Source organism: Pocillopora verrucosa, chromosome 1 (genome assembly GCF_036669915.1).
Source record: "Pocillopora verrucosa isolate sample1 chromosome 1, ASM3666991v2, whole genome shotgun sequence".
In the NCBI taxonomy this organism is placed as follows: domain Eukaryota; kingdom Metazoa; phylum Cnidaria; class Anthozoa; order Scleractinia; family Pocilloporidae; genus Pocillopora; species Pocillopora verrucosa.
Genome location: NC_089312.1, coordinates 20,517,686 through 20,539,882, shown reverse-complemented (window position 1 = coordinate 20,539,882; position 22,197 = coordinate 20,517,686). Strand labels below are relative to the sequence as shown.

The 22,197-nt window shown below is 37.5% G+C and overlaps 1 protein-coding gene across 1 annotated transcript; it reads left to right on the top strand.

Moving 5' to 3' along the window:
- Positions 1-920: 920 nt before the first annotated feature.
- Positions 921-18,575, top strand: LOC131781203 (molluscan insulin-related peptide 1-like). The gene is made up of 5 exons (XM_059097850.2): positions 921-936; positions 3,383-3,491; positions 16,364-16,433; positions 17,425-17,538; positions 18,162-18,575. Exons 3-5 carry the CDS (start codon positions 16,364-16,366, stop codon positions 18,317-18,319), a joined length of 342 nt encoding a protein of 113 aa, XP_058953833.1. The 5' UTR covers positions 921-936; positions 3,383-3,491; the 3' UTR covers positions 18,320-18,575.
- The last annotated feature ends 3,622 nt before the right edge of the window (positions 18,576-22,197 follow it).

Sequence of the window (22,197 nt, the reverse complement as noted above, 5' to 3'; positions counted from 1 at the left end):
TTTCTTGTCATGTTTGCCGGTCTTCTTAATGGTTTGAGGAAACCATGTCACGGTTCGTGGAACTGGAAATTCAAACTTTCAAATAATCCCAAAATTGGTAATTTTTTGGAGTCCACCTTACTTTTCTCCATCCGATGTCATCCTTTTGTTTTGGGGTTATCATCTCCCCTTTGACTATTTTCTACACTCTTAGTATCATTTTCAAGTTTCATTCTGATTTACGACGATTTTGAATGCGGAAACAGCTGAAATAATCTGAACACCGGAACAAAGAAAGAGCAGTATCTCGCCCGGGGCTCACATGTTTTCTCTTTGTGTCTTCTCTTTTTCATGAATAGCTGGAACAAATATGAAACTTATTCCACTCGCCGAAAAAAAAATCCTCTCATAAATTATTGAGAGTGCTCGACCGTAGGTGTTCGTGAAGGGGGCGGAATTTACAGCTCTCAAAGGGGGCTGCTGATTTTTCAAATTTGTCATTTTGAAAAGAACACAGTGCTATGAAGTAATTTATGTGTTTCTTTATTTCGTAAATGAAAAAAATTAAAGGAAAAAGGAACCATAACAAAAGCATAAAACGATGGAACGATGCAAAAATTTCGACATTCCAGGTTTCAGTAACAATATAAATCACTTATGAAGTATGAAACAGATGGTTATTAATCGCTGTGAAAGTAAGTGATTCTAAGTGCAGCCCTCATTCGGGGGCGGTGTACTTTCAGTTCATCCTGTGTGCGTGTGCTATCGTGAAACCATCGAACAGCCTTCCGACGCTTAAACAATTTACGCCATTTCAGCTGTCAGAGCATAATTAGGATTTAAGGAAGAAAAGCCACAGATGAAACATTATTATCCACGTGCACTCAAACTAGAGAGTTAAGGTCAAGCTTTCGTGACAAAGAGACGAGCCAAAGAGGACATCAATTCTCAACCAGTGTAAGTAGATTTAGATTAACAATTTTAACCTGTTGCAGTAAATTTTCTCTTGAGTAACCCTGGTATATTTTGCCAAATATAATGTATACCTCGTGAAATCGTTCCACTCAGACACCCAATTATTTCTCTTGAGCTTAAGAGAAATCTATTTCTCACATAGCTCTTGTAAGCCAACTCACAGGGTTACTATTGCTGATGTAAAGAGACGTATGCGGTTTTTTACACTTCTTCTGAGTCGGCTCCTCTGAAAATTGTAAAAACCTCATATTTGCAATAGTATTTCATTTATTCTGCTACACAGTTGTTCACTTTGCTATAGAATTATTGTAAATTTCTCTTATGCATTTCTATCTTCGTTCATAAATTGATTTCATTTATTGATTTGGGGGCAAATTCAAGAAACTCGATCCTTCTCTGATGAGGAAATTTGATTTCCTTGTTTGTGAAGAAAAGAAAACTTTTCAGACTGTGAATCCAATTTTCCTGGCTTATCAATAAATCAGTTAAGACGTTTCCAGAAAAAGCCAACAAATTAATGTTATGACAGGGAATCGTAGGAGTCAATTTCGTAACATAGAATTTCACTTTATTGGACGAGGCAAATAGTTAATTTCGCTTGCAAAATAAGATAAATATTGAAATCTACCTCTAGTCACAAATTTTGGTCTCAAAAGTAATTTCGTGGTTTTCGTCAACCTTTGACCATGGTTTCCCTGTTTTGCATACATCGCACTTTTAATATGGGAACACAAGTTTACACGGTACGCTTGTGGTGACGCACTTGTCTTAAGTATACATGTGGCCTAAGCTCACTCAAAAAACAAAAATGCCGGACTTCGTTTGCATTTCGACGATCTTGTGAAGCTGCATTTAAAATCTGAACGTGGAAAAGGATATTACCCTTCCCTGCTCTGTTCTTTCGCGGATTTGCTGATGTTAGTAATCCATATGTACATGAGTCATTTAGCCTGAGATCTTTCTAAGGCTTGGGGGAGTGTCTGTTGATCACTCCATTATTACACTCCATATATATCAGCCTGTCAAATATTCTCCCACAAAGTAATTTGCAAAGCCAGGGGTAATTTATTGAGAAGGTATGTCAAATCCCGTTCGCATACTCTTGCTAATCTAGTGTTCCTGGTGGGTTTTTGAGTTTAGCAACTTCATAACCCTGTGGAGACTCAGCAAGCTTGTGGTTCACTCACGACAGGGATTGATGAGTTCTTGTTGACTTCAAACACAGCTGCTTTGAGTCAAACTGATACCGTAAAAATTGAAAGTCCTTAAAATTGAAAATCCTTTAAAAGTCTTAGACATTCAGAGTGGCCTGTTATAGTTATCAAAAACTCTAACAGTTCACTATTTACGATCATTGTAAGTTTAAGTGAGCTTGTACTTTGGCCAAAAAATAATAAAATTAAACTAGTTCTCGTGATAAGTGGCAGAGCTTGTAAAGCAGTTCATAATCGTAATTGTTGGACCGATTTTATTCAATTTACAGAGTGAGCTTGAATTGAGTTGTTCGCCTCAGAAATAACCAAACATACTTTCAAAAAGAGGAAAATAATTTAATGTTCATCGAAGCACCATCCAATTTGAAAAAAACTCTTGTAATCAGCTACTTGTGTGCTGAATATGAAAGGTGTAAATATGAAATGTTTTGGCATTCTTCTGATTCTATAGACTGAAAGACGACCCGTGGCCTCGATAAGTACAGAACAACCGATGAAAATGCAAAACGCCTAAGTCTTCGACAGGTGCCACACTTTTAGGAAAAGTTCGTTTTAGTTAGTTTGCGGTTTAGCAGCATTCGTTGACCGATGTTTGTTCAGTGTTACTATGATTAAAAATCGTGTGCTAGCTGATTTCAACTTTCTGGATTAGCAAGAGAGAGCCGTCAGTAAGAATTTAACGAGGATCTTCTTGAGCTGACGCATTCTACAAAAGGTGATTTAACAACGGAAACTGTATTTAACATGAGAAATGTAACTGTCGACGAAGAACGAATATTTAGATCACTAAAACGGTGGTCATCATTCTGTAATTTATATAGATGTCATATGAAAGTGATAAGCCCCTCTATCACGCACCTGTATCACTTTTTATGCTCTCCAAGTCTTTTTGGCCATAATTTTCCCAGTTTCATTAAAATAATAATCGTTCTTTGCATTTATTAGTAGTGACTTTAAAGGAACTACATGAACAATAAACAACGAATTTCCTCTGGGAAATATACCTGGAAAAGGCGAGCACAACTTGATAGATCGCAAGCGTCTTCTTTTACAACTACGCGCTTCGCTTCTTGTTAATTAGAGACAACAATACAAATCTGACACAAAGTTCACAAATTGATAGGACCCGTAGGTGCGCAAACCCGCACCTCAAGGGACACTCAGCGTCAAATTGATTGACAGCTTCCATGACTCTTCAAATTACTTCCGTTTAGGGCAATTTCACATTACTGCTCCTTTTATCAAGAGTGTCCTCTGACAGGCTCACTACAGTCACCACAAGAGCGCTTACTTCTATACTTCAGGTTGGGAATAGAGAAGAAGGTATCGTAAACCTTTGTCATGCATGACTTATTTTCATAACACTAAAAAGGAAATTGGAAGAATGTGTATGGGGTCAGTTTGCGCGGGGAGTTCATTAATTAGCTTTAGATTTACGTTCTCACAGTGGTAAGGCATAAGGATATTTTTTTAACTGTTCGGCGCCAGGAAAGCCAGAGTAGAACTCGTTATCCATTACGATGCAAGTGGTTGATCTGATTAAATATTGCATTTCTTAAAGAATAAAAACAAATCCAACCAGCTATTTCGAGATCAAACTCGTGAAGCGTAGAAACTTGACATGATCTTGAAAAAACCAAAGGTATTTCTAATAACCCTCTTGAGTTTTTGCTGGTAAATATTCCCGATACAACCTAACATCTTCTCTAAAAGCTATTACTCCGGACCTCAAAAAGCCACTAAATATCTTGAGTATATAATAAATGAATTTGAATATAAGTCCATCTATTTAGTAGAGTACAAATGAATAGAAGCAATTAACAACACATGTGTGTCAACAAAACAGATAGTACTTAATGAACAAAATCATGCGGATTCAAGGAGAAGCTGGTAGAACGGGCTAATTCTTTTGAATCAAACCTGACATTGAAAAGCGCTTTTAGTCAGATTATCTGGGATACAGATTTGATATTGAATTACCTATATTGCACTATACTCAATAGTGGATCACGAGATATTAACCCCGAGGGGTTTATGGGACAAACCGAATTAGCTGGCGCCTAATTTGTGTGATGATAGCTAAATAGCAACAACGAAAAAGAAAAAATTATGGGATTATCGCAACGAATCCATTTTCCTGTTCACGGAAGACACAAATCAAACGTATTGAAGGACTGCAACTCCAGATATTGGTGACTCGCATCTTCACTTAAGCCTATTCTTTTCAATTTCTATATCAATTGCTTTATATTAGCATTCAAGGATATTTTCTGGGGATAATCCATATTCGTGAAAGAAAATGTAAGTGCCAGTTTTGTCGCACACAAAAATAGGATCGGAAGCAGAGGAGGCGTGCTACCGGCATGCTTCCGTAGTGCCACGATCCGGGAGATTTGGGAAAGAGCCAACAAGGCAGTTGAGTGGATGGAAATCCGCCTAAAGTGATGAAAAAGCATATGACAATTTCACCCTTGTCGTTTGTGAATATGAAATGAAAGCAAAAAAGAACGTGGAGCAGGAAACTTTATTTCTTTCTCCAGTGACATCTTAGTTTGCCTGAGGGATGGAACAAATCAACTTATTTACAGGTGATTTTCAACCAACAGCTGAACTTGTTTCATATGGCGCTTCTTTCGACACCTTTTGATCCTCTTGTCTTTTACAGGAGATTACGCTCTCACGTGTGGTCTTATTCAATCGGTCTTGCTAGAAACGGGAACACGAATTTCCGAACATTCTGTTGTTAATTTGATTAATTTACCTCAGGAAGAGTTCGTTAGAATTGATTTTACCTCCAGCTAGGAATTGTACGTGTTCAGCTTTGAATAAAACTATACGATAAGTCAATAAAGAAAGAAAGGATGAAGAGGACATAAAGATATTTGGCTCATGTTACCGCTGCCCCGAGTACACAAAGGAAATTAAATTTACTTCAAAATGATTAAAACTAAAAATGTGCTCTAAGTCCAAATTTAACTTTTGTTTTGTCCTGTTTGGTTTAATCATTTAGACTTAAGTACAATCCTGAAGAGAAAAAAAGTATTAATCAGAGATGTAATCAGCAAAAATGTCCATTTCATTTTTCATTAATAGAAAAACTATCTATAGATATATAATCGGCAACTCTGCCCGATATCAAGGCCATTTACGACTCAATTCAGCGTGATAAGCATGAATCCATTAAATGATTTAAAATGCTCTTATACTTTCGAATTGTATTGTTCATCTATCTACATGACATCTCCTTCGCCAGCTCTGGTGACAAACCACTTAATTTGAGTAAAATGCAACAACTACATTTGTTCCCTAGGAAGACTAAGACCCATTCCGTATGGAAACCTGAAGAAAAACGTTTTCGTTTCTTCCTAAACAATAATTAATAAGCCCTTCTCTTATGAGCAGCCTAAAGTTTAAACAAGCACCGAAATTAGTTATTTCGCAGTCTTTGATAAAATTTCATCAGGAGGGGCTACTGTTTCAGCTGAGAAAAAGCACATTTAAATTTGAAACAAAAAAATATATATGGATTTGGTTGGGGGTGCATGTTACAATCGCACTGATACACAAATCTGTAAATGGACAATTCAGAACACCCCTTTTCCCTAATATGGGTTTAATTTACGCAAATTTACAGCCATCACTAGTCGCTCCATGAACTTTAGTTTGTCCTTATGACTACTCTTCGCTTTAATTTTTCAAAGGGGTGGGAGTTATCAATGGCGAATCAAGGTCTATAGAGCATTCGAACATGAGAGGTTGTGACGGTGATCATTTCGAGCGAGTTTCGATTTTAAAAATGTCTTAAAACGAAATCAAAAGTGATCACAACAGTCAATGATCAGAGCAAGGAAAAATATTTCTATGAGCCAATGAAACTCAATGTAAAAACGTTCAGACAACGTGGAGCGTAAGAAAACACAGGTGACTAAATGACGTTTGATTTTAGTCCAGCATCTGACTGGTCGGAGTGAGGGAGTGAGGCGCAAGTTTTCTTCTCTGATCACAAAGCAAAACAAAACAAAACGCAATCCTGGATTGCACTTTGGAACTTCTCTATTCCAATTGATTGGCAGGACTCAAACGATGTACTCAGACTTAATGGCGGTGCTCCATCCTGGAATTTTACTTATGTTTGTATTACAAACATCAGTGATCGCATATATTTTCTCCAATGTCAGAATTATTAACGGTACTCGACAAAGGTAGTAGTCTCTTTATTTTATATGGTAAGGAAAGCCAATTTCTTATTTTCGCTGTCTGTATAAACTAATTTGGCCAATGCTCAAGACTGTAAAGTTTTTGGAAAAAATCAAACAGATAGTCTCTGACATGTTCGATAGAAAAACTTGGAGACCTCGTATAATACGTTTAGTTATGTTATAAATAGTTTGTCAAGTGATGAATTACAGAGTATTTACACAAATGCTGAATAGGGAGACATTCATATTGCCACTAACTATTTATAGAATGGATTCTTACGATGGCTAAAACCACCTACGCCAATTTGCGGCAATTTTTCAGTTATTTCACTCAAGCAAAATTTTACAATATTCTGAAAATCACATTCAAATAATTCGTTGTAGATGCCTCTCTTCGCTGGTACTCGACGACAACTTGCACTACAGTGAATTTCCCAATGTTTGATTTCCAACAAACTAAAGTAGGCAGCCTTACGTGCCAAGTGTTAGAACAAGTTCCACTGCCTCGTTAAAGAATGCTTTTTATACGCGGACTACTCCCGAATTTGAATGTGCCAAGCGACTCAAATCGAACCGACGTCTTTGCTTAATGCCCACTCTTAATTCGTTCAAATTAATTAGGACCACTGGGTGTCCAAGAGCAATCATCATTCAAATCTTCACTGACGACAATTGTAATTACAATAATCATATTATCAGAGTCGGCTTAAAAGTTCTTTTTTTGGTATACTCACTAATCTGCCAAACATTCTAACAGCGTGGGGATGAAATTTGCAGAGACACGACAAAAACAAAATAATAGTATTTTACACCTCAACGACAATTATTTTAGTTTATCCTCGCCGGGTTCCTTCTTCATTTGGTCTGGAAAATTAGAGAAAATAAATAAAAGTAATGAATTAATCCGGTCACTTTGAAAAAAAAATCCGACTTTTTGACCACAATTTATCTAGATTAGACGGATTGTCGCATTTCTGAAGTGAGAATCTGAGGGCGCCTATTTTTCTACTACGGACTGCTTCTCAAATTAGCGAACAGTTCACGTGGTTTTCCCCACGAACTTTCTTCAACAGTCTTACAAGTAAAAAAAAAATACATTTAAATTTACGAGACATTTTACATACGTCCGATTGGCGCCTCTTTCTGCCCAAGAAAACGTCGGCAAACTCGCGCAGCAAAACGATTTCAATGACGTGGGACCTTTAATTTTTCGGGCGGAGAGCGGCGACAACAGGAAATACGTCTGTGATTGCATGCTTTTTACATCCATACGAATAATTATTTTGGTCAATTGTTTTCCATGTGAGGGCACAATGATTCGGGAAAACGAAAAAACTGAAAATATAAATCAATCTGGGGTTAAAAGTGTAAATTGGTTTTGCCTACGCGCAATCCAGTTCAGTTATCTCTGGCTGCTGAATTCTGGTGCATTTCAGGAGTATTTATTTGCATGTGACTGTAGGTAAATCTGGTTGGCTAACTACTTGCAGGTTCAGACACGAACATAGTGCATTGCCTAGGTCTTTAACGAGTCCTCTAAATCACAGCATTAGACAGAGGAATTCGAAGGTCTGAGGGTGGGTTTATCCCGAGGGAACTCAAATATTTCTACGTCTCGCGCTCAAACAAAGGAATAATATCTCTTTCACTCGTTACGTAATGGAACTCTGAGAGTCTTTCATTTATCTGATAAATTGAATTTACTCTATTTTCGCTTTTGCTTCATGACGAACAAATCTTATTTGCTAAATTAGATAATCAAACCACACGAAACAGTTTTGCCATGATGATGTTCTGACGGCAATCAGCCACGCATACCTTTAAGTAAACTCTAGAAATCATTCAGCTTCTGCTGTTTTGAAAAAGGTTCGGTAGAGGTTGATCGTGCATGACATTTCCCTAATGGATAAGTTGTTTGCCTCCAAATTATAAATTTTCTAATTGTATTTTCTAGATTAGAAGGGAAGTAAAATCTAATTATATTGCCACTGCACGATGTTAATGGGAAAGGTATAGCTTCCGCGTTCCCCGGTTCCTAAAGGTTTGGGGCAAAACATTTGAATAGTGACCAGTCCACGGTTTATGTGCATTGGCAAATGTCCTCCTTCTTTACCAGGTTTGCAATGAAAAATGTAGACGTCAGTGCCTCGTTATGACTATTTTCTGAATGCATTCGATGTGAAAAGAAAGCGCATCATTTTCGATTGAAAATATTCGTTACAGGAGTTTGAAATATATGGCGGAAGGAAAGCGCACTCCTCCACAAAGCAGTGTCTAGACAAAATAAAATATCTCTTTTATTAATTAGCGTATTTAAAAAACAAGCCAAGCGCACGGCAGCATATCATGCGCCAACCAAACTAGCTGGTTGAGTCTCCCGGAGTGAAGCACCGGGTCAAAGTGCACCCGGGTTAAGCGGGGAAACATGCCCCCATGGGAAGATATTTCGTGTTTCACGCGCAGAGAAATTTCAATCCACTTGTTACAGTGGATAAGGGTTCCACTTTCTAGTAACGTCGACATTTGCGAAAGAAAAAAAACAAAGTATCTTGTAGTTAAACGGCTGAAGCTACTTCTAACCTTATCTAAGTCTAATAAATGTGTGATTCATGAAGAATGCTCGGGGCTCATCAATTTCAACTAACAAAGGCATTTCCTTTTCTATACCCTATTGTGTATTCAGAGTGGTAATCCTCAATTACTTCTAAATCCTCTTATCTTCATCCACTTTTTACCGTGTTTATTCTGTTGCATTATCTCTCAGATTTGCCTATACGACACTCCTAATGGTGAACTATCAAAACACATAACTCCATTTTTAGTTTTATCACAAAATATTCTGCCAGAATTGACGTTCATATTGGGTCAGCTACTGTCTCTTAATATCATTCCGTGATGCTCAATTTGTATTCGTTGCTAACAAATGTAGTAGGAAATCGGTCCTTAGATTAACCTAACTATCAAAATCTAATTGAGAGTTAGTCTTTTGATAAACAAAAATGTCTAAATTGTCTTAAAATGTAAAAATATCTTTCCACACCACAGTACGCTCCTTTTAAAGCACTCTATGACTATAAAAAATCAAAAGTATGAACTTACTAGCTATCAAAATTCATTGTTCTATGAAATTTTTCCATTCGCTTACTGCGTAGAACTTCGTTCGGCGAACGAGATGGTTATAAGGCCAGTTACACTAAAATATATGGAAAAGAATTCTTAAAAATAAAGAAACTTTGCTTTCACGAAGAATCATAGCTTATCATTGTATCGAGGTTGCACAGCACCCTTGTCTCTCCTTTCATTAGTAATTTGAAGCGTTTTTTTATGTTGCTCTTTTCCGCCTTTCAATTCTTTTTTCGGTGCGATTCAAAATGAAATGTAAGCCCCAACATGGCTATGATCACGTAGGAAGATTTTCCCAGGGTGATTACTGAAAGTAGACTTGGTCATCACTAATATTCATAACGTTAAAGAAGCTTTTCTTGCAAGCCAAGCCAAAGGAAACTGTCATCTACTTAACCTCTTTCTAGCCGAGAATCGAAAATCGGTTTATTAAGAACAGCAGAATAAATAGTTGCAATGAACGATGTGCCTTTTAGCGAGACATAAGAATTAGCTCGAAAATCAATAAAATGCTCGACAATTCTAAACTTTAAAGTCTTTAGCTAGGTCATGGATCAACAATATTAATCGCTTGCACTATTTTTAAATCTTGTGATAAACCAAAAACCCTTTTACGTCGTAGCATTTTCATGTTTTATTTGAGGTTTCTAGGGCTGAATAATCCGACGGCCTCTAGAAAAAGCGGTCATTTCTTAGAAAACAAACAGGAAATAAAGATCTGAGCTCTACGCAAATAGCCTTAGATTAGTCCTCTATTTTCATACGGAGTAAACACGCCAAGGTGAGCGATATTGTATGATTACGTAGGAAACATATTTACTCTGAGCATCGCGACTTCGTAATTCACAGGAAAGAGCATGAGGCGCACCATCATCAGAAAGAAAAACAAGTAAAATATCACTTGTTGATAGCTTTATAACAGACTTTGGCCGCTTTCTACAGTCGGTGGTTAGACTTCCCTAGAAACTGTACAAACAAGAGCGGTCAGGTTGTTTCGACTTAGGTTCTGAAACATTCTCGGCATTTCTTTCATACTAAATACTGAAAAGCCACAAACTGTCTTCAATCTTCTTTACGAGAGTAGAAGGGCACCGAGAATTTTTCACTTGGCACGTTGCCCTACAGGAGTAATCAGAAATCTAGTTACCTTTAGCGAACTAAAGGGAAACTACCTTTCCCAGTGTTCACTCAGAAAAAAGGAAACCAAAAGGGGAAAAACAATAGAAGCTCGGGGACTTAGAGTGGACATTTAAGTTTAGGAGCAACTGTTCCAAAAGAAACAAGTTGAAGACGAGGACGTTGTAACGCATACCTTATTAGTCAATGTTAACCAATGTTACTCATATTTGAAAAGAGATATTTGCCATATGTAAGTAACATTATCAGTGATATAAGTAATGCTTCCCTCATATGTCGATCAAATGTATTTTTTTATTTCACTGTGGCATCTATAAACCGTTTCTGACTCAGAGGAGGCGTGTAAACCAAGCCCATGCTTAAAAAGCATAGCAGACGAACTAACCCCCTGACCCTACGATGATTTAACATCCAAAAGAGGACAAAATCATGACGGGAAACAACATCACATCGACTTCCTCTCATATTTTTAAGGATTAACGGACATTAAGGATTGTTTACAATATTTACTGTGGCTGGCCACAAACAGAATTGGTCAGAAACATCATTCCATGATGCGGCCCTAAATTTACTAAACGTATTGACGGCAATTGGCCCTCGAACAAATCAAACCATAACGTCGCAATATCTCCCTCAACAACCACAATTTTCTTGAAATAGCAAAGGCTGGAGTATGTCTTCCCTTCCTTCTTTGAAATTTTTAGTCTGAAAATTAAATTTTAGTTATAAAATGGAAAAAGCCAGGGAAACAACCAAAGAAAGAGGAAAACAGCTGCCGGATAATATTTGACACTGTCATCACAGTCTTGTGATCAATAGCAAAAACAGAGAATCCTGCTTTATTACACTTCCGAGAACAAGCCATCTGATCTGCTTTACACTACCAGATCATACGAAACAAGAGACACCCAGTAAATACTCTCACATACTAACAAATTTCATCAGTTTTCCCGCAAAATATTGCGGGGGTTTGACGCAGGAGCGCGTGTTCCACAGCCAGCCGATGGAATTGAAGTGATACAAAAGTGACTAAATTTTTTAAATGATCCGTTGATTCATATCAGTTAAAATGTTGATTAGTTTCGCTTGAAAAGCCATCTTTTGTGCCAAAACAATTTGAACTGAAAGAGCAATAAAGCACGCGTTCCGAATGCAGTTGATTGCTCTAAACAGTTGTTTCTCGTTAACAGGAAACTTTAGCCTATTATGTTAGATCCGTCTGAAATACCTTTGATAAAAAATCAAGAAATATTCGCCTCAATATCTAGGCGAAAAATTTACTCGAAAACTATTCCTCAACTCACAAGTTTGACGGAATGTCGTCACAGCAATATTCCGCAAACCAAGATAAAAAATATATATGATGAACGCCGCCCCTACATAGAATGATGAAGAGAATCCACCAAATCAAATTCTTCCAAGCATATTTACTCAGCGCTCAGAGCTAATCCCATTTGTAAACACAGCCAGTTAAATCCGGTTAATGGCTGGTTTTACTCATTAGCTACACTACGTGACAGTGACACAGTGACTTGGCGTGACGTTGTGGTATCGTAATGCCAGGAATGCCACAAACCGAACAACAATATTTAAAGACCATTAATCGATTTCGTCTTGTCCAGAAGTGCATTGATAAGATAATATTAATGAGTAGAGGATTTGTAAAATTCAAGCTGTCGATGCTGATTTTTTTAATTCGTTTGCTTTTTGGGAGAGTATTCGTGTCGTGAAGTCATACTCCAAGTTTACATTTGTCACTGACGTGACATACTTCACACCGTCTATTCTGGAATGTCCTGGATTGTTATTTCGCAAGAATGTAGTTTGAGGTAGGTCTTGTTTTGGACCGCACGAACTGAAGGAAAATAACATCTCCAGCCTTCTATGATGTCCTCATCTATTTATAAGTTTACTTGAAATTTAATAATAAAAAATACCGACGGTGTGGCGGTGCGGTGCAGATGTGACCTTGAGTTCGCCGATAAAAAAACGTAACAGGAAGTAACGGTATTTCCCAGTCTATTTTACTTTTTGGCCCCGACGCCCTTCCTATCAGGATATAAAAGAGACAAACCCTTTTGCGGCTGGCTAGTTTTAATCACACATTAGCAGCGTCAACACTACAGCCACTAAAAGGCTTCTACAAACCACTCAAAGAGCTTTAGTAGGGAGGGTTCGCAGCACGTTCAGAAGAGTTTTTATTCAAGGTACGTGATATTTGTGCTCGTGATTCAAGACTGTTCTATCGAATTCCTAAACAGGCATGTCTAGTAGCCATTTTCGCAGCAAGACCAGTGGTATGAAAACATAAGCCATACGATAATGCGAATTCCGATATGAACATACTTAAAAATGTCGAAAGTTTTATTGCAAGCTTTTTCAGAGTATTGGAAGGGTGAGGTAAAAATTTCACTATTAGGTCATTTCTTGTCGGGGGTGAGGAAAGAACTCTTATTTCAGTAATTTAGTGGGTTACAAAGGAAGACCACACAATTCAACGCAATATTTAGATTTTGACGAACGTTTCTGAGAAAGTCCAAACGACTGTTTCCAAACAATCCATTTTTTCTCTATTTCGTGGTTGGCCGAAATAAGATCAAAATCGACCAGATTGCACTTATTACCAAAACACGTTAAAATCTTGAGTCCTGGACTAAGTCCACGTGACAGGTGAAGGAAAAACACAGTCACGCGGACCAAAAACAAAGCAAAAACGTGCCTTGTGCTCGGCTAAGAATCTATGGTAGAAAGCACTCGCACCAAATCTGCGTTTATAGAGTGTTTTACAATATCGCAAGAACAAGCTCGAAATGCAGGAAGCAGTATATTTCAAAATTTTGAAAATACAAGAAAAATGATGTTGTCTGATATAATGTTTCTGTTAATGAGGTTATAGAGTCTTCTCTAATCAACTAAATGCAAATTTACAAGAGAATGAGTCGTGAACTGTAATTAAAACCCATTCGCTATTTTTTTTCCATAACGAACAAAAGATAATTAATTTTTTTTTATAAATAAGAGAGTTTTTCAATTAGCGTAAACCGACCAATTTTCTTTGTATTCACAACCGCTTTCATACGACTTCCACCGGATTTCCGCAGATGTCCTCGTTCAAATACAGCATAGCGAAAAGGATTCTTACAATCAACGGATAAAGCCAACTTTGATTAGAAAAGGTTTCTCTCAACAAAAGTTTTATGTGGTTCTTTCTGCACACGGAATCTGATGTTACTGTTGTCTTTCGTTCTCTTCTTTTCTACATTTTCAACGCCTTTTTGCTAAAATCCGTTCTACAAATAAAGCGAGAGAGTTTGTCACTACTAGCATCTCAATATTTCACCCCACGTTTAACCCAACACACATCAAAGTTCACTTAAGTCGGATAATTTTTCAATTGAGGAATTTTTAATTCACCCTGATGCCAGACAAAACCTTCAATATTTCTTTGGCGGCTGGATTAACCTTAAATCTTCTTAGAAAAGTGAGCAATTTAACCAACCAGATTACAGCTAAAAGCAAGCGGTAGTCAACGAATGTTATTTCAAACTGAAGTTAATTGCAGCGTTATTAGTCTTCACAGCGGTGAAGCTTTGATGTACTCCGTTATCCCTTAATGGAGTTTATCCAAATAAATCTGGAACATGCGGTTTAAAGCAGCCTTACAATAACATATTCTACAACAATGTAATATTAACTACAAAATCCCGTAAGAGGTATTTCACCCGTAGTAGCAATTGCACGCGGTACATGATTAATTGTAGTTCGACGTGGGAGATAGAGATTTCTACAGAAAGAGAAATAAGCATGGTCAGTGGTTGTTCCAATCAGCACAAGCGCTGGCAAAACGTTTTTTAAATGGCTGGCTTCCTGGATTCTAAAATTTTCCCAGCAGCTCAGCGGGACTGTTACCTCTAATAACATCAACTATGTTAATAGCATTGACAAGATGTAGGGTAATCAAACACCATTCAAGGACGAGTTTCACGACTTGAGATTCTACCAAACCACGAGATTCCATCAAAAAATTGACAAGGTAGTCCTTTCAAAATCATAAGATGTTTAAAATCGTCGGTGGAAGTACTTAAGTCACACACTTTCTAGTCTGAAATCTGATTGTCGCTCGCTTTCTCGAAACGATAGGTACGGTATAGGCGAAGGCCACTTCGAACGTCTTCTCTTGAGAGCGTTGTGACAATGGGATCACAAGTGCCTTCGGGCCTACGATTTCCCACTTTCGGACCATAATTTCTTTGACGAGAAACTTCAGGCATGACGAAGATTACATAGTTACTTCATCTAGCACAATTGAAGAAACCAGAACTTTGATAAATATAAATCTCACAGGGGGTGAGAACATGAAAAATCAATTTGGACTTTGTTCAAGTTCAGCCCATTTTCGTCCTATAAGCTAAATTCAAAGATAATGATACCGCAAGCCATTTTCAGGGTTTTGCGGTCGTAAGGAAAGAAACCAAAAGTCAGTGAGCCACTTATCGAATTCTGCACTGATAAAAGCTGAGTCATTATAACTGACCGTCGATTATTTCAAACGTTTTCAGAGCAACGAACGAAACTGTGAGCGAATAAACCGCAATTTGATTTATAACCTGACAGTGAAACTTCCTGGTTCACTTCAGTTTTTTCCTGATCGATTACTAATGTCAGTTCTCTTTAAAACAACTGACGTAAGTATTACGAGGCCGCCCGCTGGAAACAAGGCACTTTCGTTTTGTCACCGATCGATATTTGTAAAATCTAATTTAACGTTTGACTTCTGAAACTGTACAAAGGTTTAATTTCATGATATTGGATGATTATGTCGTAAGCAATTTGTTTGCTACGAAAGGTAGCCGTGAATTTTATCTACGTAACAGCTTCAACATCTATGAAACCCGTGCATGAGATCGAAGGTCTTCAAAGAAGAACGAGAAGCGTTTTTACTTTCGTCTCAAGTTATTGAAGTTATTGTCGAGAATGATATTATTGCGTAAGATGGGAGGGAGAGACACAAACTTGAATTCGTGAGTTAAGCGCACAAGTCTACGTGACAAAATTATGCATCACATGTAGAGTGGATAAAAATGAAAACTGACACGATACGTTCCGGAAATGTTTGTAAAATAAAAGCGTGGCTATTTGTGCAAATGAATTGTAAATATGTCAGAAAAACAAATTAATTTACTAGGTTAAAAAAGCACGGATGCCAGGTAAATTTTTTTTATAGAGCGATACTTAAAGCAACATCTAACTTCGGTTGTTTTTTTTTTTCTCCAATTCCAGTCCGTAGAAAGCGTTCGCTTTGACTCTTGTTCGGAAAAAAAAACCAATTTGCTGCTATGCACTCATGTTGGGGGCGGATTTCTAACAATGCGTACTTCAGCTCTTTTCAAAACCTTTGAAAAAGGAATGATTCAGTGCTATTCAAATTAAGTTAATATTAGCCCAAGGTGGTTTTAAAGTACACTATATGTGACAGCTGAGGTGTAGAGAACCAATGCGCTGTCTTTAAACCAACGTATATCCGCTTAACAGTTTATTTATAACAATCCTCAAGCGTTAGAAACGTCCAACTTTTGACGACATATATCTAGTAAAAGGCTGCGTTCGCAATCCGAGCTCGGAGAGATAGCTTCTTAACAAAGTTTGTTGAATTGTACCTATTGTGTGCTTGGCACATCAGTTTGGTGATTTACCTTTCACTAAAATTGATTTTCCTCCTTTTTCCTACATCGTCAGATGAAGAATTCATGTTTCTGGAGAGCTTTCGCCCTTGTGGCTATCATTTTCTGCCTGGAAGTTGTAAAAGGTAAGAAAGTAGTGATAATAATTATGTACAAGTACATCACCAAACTTCGAAAGAAGCATGGAATACCTAAACGCAGTTTTCTTTTTTTCACGACCTGTGAAAGAAATTACGAGAATCAAATCTCGTCAGCGTTAGCATCCTGTAAAGTTTTTCACATTCTTTCGCTTAAAATCGTCTCTTTACGTTCCCTTAGCCGGGACGCAATCAACCGCTCTTTCACATCCTCTCTAGAAAGGCTAAAATTGAGCTATCACAAAACCAATTGGAATTGATCGATTGATCGGTTTATTAGTCAATCAACTGAACCTGACACAAATCAAATAGCACTACCAAACGAAAAGTGCACTAAAGTACCAATCAATAATTTTCCTTTTCCTCTTGGAGGACCTAAAAACAAAATATTTTATTTATTTTTCATTTTCTGAATAGATCTTCTTAAAACTGAGCAAATTCAGTTCTTTTTACCAGACTGCAAACTGAAACATATTTCGAGCTACAGATGTATTGACGTTCTTGATCCGTTGTTGGAAACTACAGTAGAACTGAAAACCTGTTTTAAGGGATACCCTTTAGTACAAAATAATCTCTCAGAATATAAATTCAGAAGAAAATATCTCAGTTGTAGAATGTTGGTATTTATGTGAAGCTACGAAGCATATTTTGCAAAACTTACGACGTTCTATTTAATATTCACGACAGCTATTCTGTGACTTTTTATAGGATCTTTCCTGCATATTTCACCTTACAAAGATCAAAGAAAACAAAAAATATCTGTTGCCAGAAGCCACCCACTCGACTCTATTCAACACCAATATAAATACTTAAACATTCACCAAGGCGCTTAACAGCAGACGGGAAAAGCTCAATCCTTGTGGTGTCGTTTGCTTGAGCGTGTTTAGTATTATCGCGATAGGCAAACACGGTTGCGCAGACGGCCTCTTTACGAAACGATCATTGTTAATGTTCGACTTCTTATCTTTTATTTTAACAGCTGAACAGTTGTATAAAGTCAGTGAGGTCGGGAATCGCCCAGTAATTGCCAAATTTTGCGGAGATCAAATCAACGACGCTGTAATCGCGAGCTGTTCATGGAGAAGGACACGCAGTAAGTGAATGTCAATTTTTTTAAATAAACAATACATAATTAGTTCAAGATTTCTATCGCGTTATGACTGATACGGGCGAAGTGAAACTTCTGTTTTTATTTTATTTTTATATACGTATGTATACATACACATATTTTTTGTTTACAACCACAAATTGTTCGGGTACTCGTTCTACTCACTATGTGTCACAAAATAGATGGCGAGGGGGGCAGCCAGTCAGATTGCAGCATTTGTGATAAAACACAAGTAGAATAAAATACTACATTGTAGTAGTGCAACGACCGTGAAGCCCCAAAATGGCTGCCACTCCTTCTCAGCCCAAAAACATCAATAAACCGAGAGTTTAAACACATTTGTGGATCACAGAGCTTCCGGTCATACTTTATAATCGATTTTGTAGCTTCTGTTGCTGTTTTTGTAACAAGAACATAGGAGCAGTTTTTAAAATCAACAATATTTGATGGTTGCCAATCAGCCATTCTTCAGCATTTTCAGTGTCAGCAGACGCAGTCCTTCTACAAGTTGGGACATCACTTACAATTTATTTATAACAGCTAAGTAGATATTTATTCCGCGACAGTATTTCCGTTTGGCTAACTCTCGTAATTTCCGATGTCGTTAGGATCAGCAATAATGGACGAAAACGAAGCTTTGAGCTTTCTTCAGTACCAACGGTCCCTAAGACATGCAGGAAGACAAGCAAGAAGCGCCCAGACTGATATTGTGGAAGAGTGCTGTATTGAGGGATGTGCCATGGAAGAAATCTATGAATATTGCTGACAATAACTAACTTGACTGACTGTCCAGAAAAATAATAACTTATTTATATGTTATATATCGGTTGTATATTATATTTTAAGATGTATTTGTACAGTTAAGTCGTCTTCTAGACGTGAAATGACGATAAATCAAAGATATTAAGAGTAAAGATTAGATTTGTAAAACTAAGATTACAGGATAATAAAAAGTTAGGTTACTGTGTGAAAATTGCTCTTTAAGTTGTTTCAATTTACATTAAAATCTACACGTTATTGTTTCTTTGATTGTTTGGCGAACAAGGCTCGAAAAACGAAGAAATTAAAAATGTTAAAGGTATCTGCAAAAATTGATCTCAAGATATCCGACCGTTATCATGCAGTAAACGCCCTGCCTTCGTATAATCGTTTCGTTTTGGGCTATGATATTGCGAAAACGTCACGAAAACTACCAAACTACGTGCCTCGCTCCCTCCCCCAAATAGAGAAAGTAGCACCCCAAACTATAGAAACACATAAACTCCAAAGAACCTCTGGATTTTCCTTGAACTAAATTAACATCAGCATGCTTGCTGCTACTGGAAGATATAAAAAAACTGTTTCTTGAATATAAGGGCACTGCTATGTTCGCAAAAACCGACAAAACAATAATCGATGTTCCATCTCCACTCTTACGTTCTAAATGGTGCCGTTTCCATATTTTGTTATATATATATATATATATACATTTATATTTATATACAAGTGAAAGAATCAAAGAGGACGCATCGATTCTCTGTTACTCTGAGTTTTGGAGGGGGGGGGGAGGGGGGAAAGGGGAAAAAACAGAGAATGGGAAGAAATGATCAAAGAGATCACACTGCAAGGGGGAAGTGTACTCGGGTGTGCGCGTGTGTGTAAGGGGAGGGGGGAGGGGGGGAGGGTCACACGAAGGGTCTTAAAAATTATGCCCAAGATTGTGCAGTTACACTGTTCCTAAAGCCCTTTCGGGTTCCCGTGTTCTAGGGAGAGGGCCAAATAAGGAAAACTCCAACTTTTGTTCACATAAAATTCCTCAATCCTGTGAGCGTTCCTATTCTTTAACAATTGCTTTGGTATTCTTGCAAACTGGTATCTCGATCAAGAGCGTTCCAAATTTTGTCTGAATAAAATTTAACCTTAATATTATTTTTCAGAAAAGCTTTCCGCTTTAAAAATAACTTTAACTATAGTACTTCCCAAACGAGTGACAAAGGGCTTTCCCCCTACAGTCTAGTGGTGTTGTAAGGAGGCTCGTTTATTATAAAGCTATGTTTTTTTATTTAAATCCTTTAGAAACAAAATAGGTGACGGATGTGGCTAACGTCAGTTAACCCCCGCATACACATCAGCATTTTTTTGTTTTGTTTTACTTCAAGCCAATCTGGGGGGGGGAGGGGGTGTACAAACTCAATGACTTGGCCATTCAATTACTATTTAATTGGGTAACCAAACCTTCGAAAGTTTCTTTTGTTAAACCAAAGTATTCCAAAGCTAAACGGAAACAAAACAAGGCGAGTGAAAAGTAGTGTATAGATAGGACAAACAGGCTATGAATGTGCGGAAATTCCCGGTATTGCAGCGCACAGCTTACAATACAAATAATTACTTAACAAAGGTGTGGATTGGTCTTTTTCCTGAGAAATAACCAGATAAGACAATACATCAACAAACATCCTACAAACCAAATTTTTACGGGTTAAATATCTGACTCTGTCGTTTAAAGATCACCAAATTCATCCGTCCGTCTACAGTTCCAGAAGTATTGTGGAGGAAGAAGAGAGGATAAACCAGACGACATCATGTTTTCCCCCAAAACCACGACTAATAAAGTGTAGGTGGCTTGCGAAGTGTTTAGTTTCATCAATTAATTCGCACTTTGTACAGTGCAGCTGATTAAAGAGAAAAGCTTTCGTAGAGTATTCCGCCCGCTGGAGCGCAAATGGCCTCAAAGAACTGTCTCCCATGGTAACAAAAGATAATAGCAGTACGATGGCGCGTAAGGGAAGCGAGTTTAACGAACAGTAACCGTTTAAGGAAAACAGTTTGAACACCTATCAGTTTGCAGACCTACTTTTGCTCCATGGTAGGGCGAAGAGAACGTGTAACAAACCAAGATATCCTGTAAGTTACGTAACTTAAAAGAAAAATGTTATATTTACATTTCGGGGTAAAACATTTTGTTCATGACATTTTCAACTTCCATCACAGTTGCATCAGGGTTTCCTTGATGCACAATCCCGCCTGTTTTTCTCTTCTTTGCCCAATTTTTAATGAAAGCTTTACTCTTTAGGTTTTCTTCAGGAATAAAAATTTAGGACAAATCGCAGAACATGCACAAAGTCAAAATGCAAATTTGTCGGGGTTACCAGTAATCGCGTGGTACCAGAAGCTATCAATAAATTGCGAAAAAAAAATGTCCAAGAAATATCTTTATATTTAAAAAAGTACTCTAACTGACAGCAAAAACAGGAACAACTTTCTTGGATTTACGAGACCCGGTCATGTATTGGACTCTGTATCGACAGAGAGAAAATGGCAGCTCAATGGCGCACGACGGAAGAGAGTTTAACGAACAGAAACAGTTTGTGGAAATTAGTTTGAACACCATAAGACCTTTTTGTATCTCAGACAGCTCTTTTTCATACAAAATTTGATAGAACTCAACCAAAGCAGATTTCTTTAACTCTATACGGGAGCAAAAAGCGACGCTCGTTTTGAAGTAGCGAGTTAAAAGCTTTTTGGCCCTGTAATAGTTTCACTAGTAGTTACCTGATGATAATCAGCAAAAGGACGTTTTTTTCTTTACTGATATAAAGTTCCTGAGTGTAGTTTAATATTCAGCGACTTTCATTTTCAGTCGCCAGTTCGGAGGGAGAGTTAATCAAACCCAAATCTTAGGTTCCTTTCCTCGACATACGTCACAAGGCCACGTCACCCGGTACCTTTACAGCAAAAACAGTCAGGCATCATGACACGGTCATTACTAACATAATAACTATTAGTTTGAAGGAGACATTGAACATTTAGCTAAAATGTTAAAAACAAAAAGCATAAAATGCAAAAGAGAAGGAAAAGAAGGTTTTGGAATTAGAGATATATCCTGTTTTCAGAAATTCATTTTTAGCTTGCGATCAAAATTCATATGCGGTAACACAGTCCACTTTTTATCAATTTTATCGTTTAATTTCAATCAACCGTTCGTGTGAGAGATGGTCTTAAACCAAGGCCTATCAATTTACCCGTCATCTCGATGTTTCGCGTCAAAGAAAAAAGTTTTCATTATCGTAGTTTGGTATTGCATATCACAAGGTATAAAAAAAAGAAAAAAAAATTTGGAAGTGTGTTGCCTTCAGATGAAAAACCTTTGACTCTCTTACTCCAGTAAGCAACCCTCTTAATGGCGTCACAGGCCTCAATAGAGTAAGCGAGTGACATATTTACAAACCGAGTCGTTCACATTTACTCGTTTCTACGCTAGGCGTGTCCAACGAGTTATTAGTGACATAACGGTTGAGACTTAACTACTTGGAGTGAAAGCAAATAAAAGGAAAAGAAATGTGCTTTCTGTTCTTCTTTCAGATGGAGGATTTCTTTCTTTGGATCACTGTGCCTCTCCTGGCTTTTGTTTTAAGTCTTTAAGCTGTTACAGCTGACTGTACAAGTAACGAGATACTATCAGCGCCTTTCTTCCATCCTTCTTTCGTAACTGATCCACTTTCCGCCATTGTAAAATGTAATTCGCCAGAACTGAGCTCTCAGTTCCAATTCATAAAAAAAATTGTGTTTTGATAGCGTCTAAGTATTTGGGCGATTTTAGGCTGCATGAAGCTAATTGCTAATCACTAAAACCGGCTAATCTTTATTGCGCAAGAGTTTATCCGT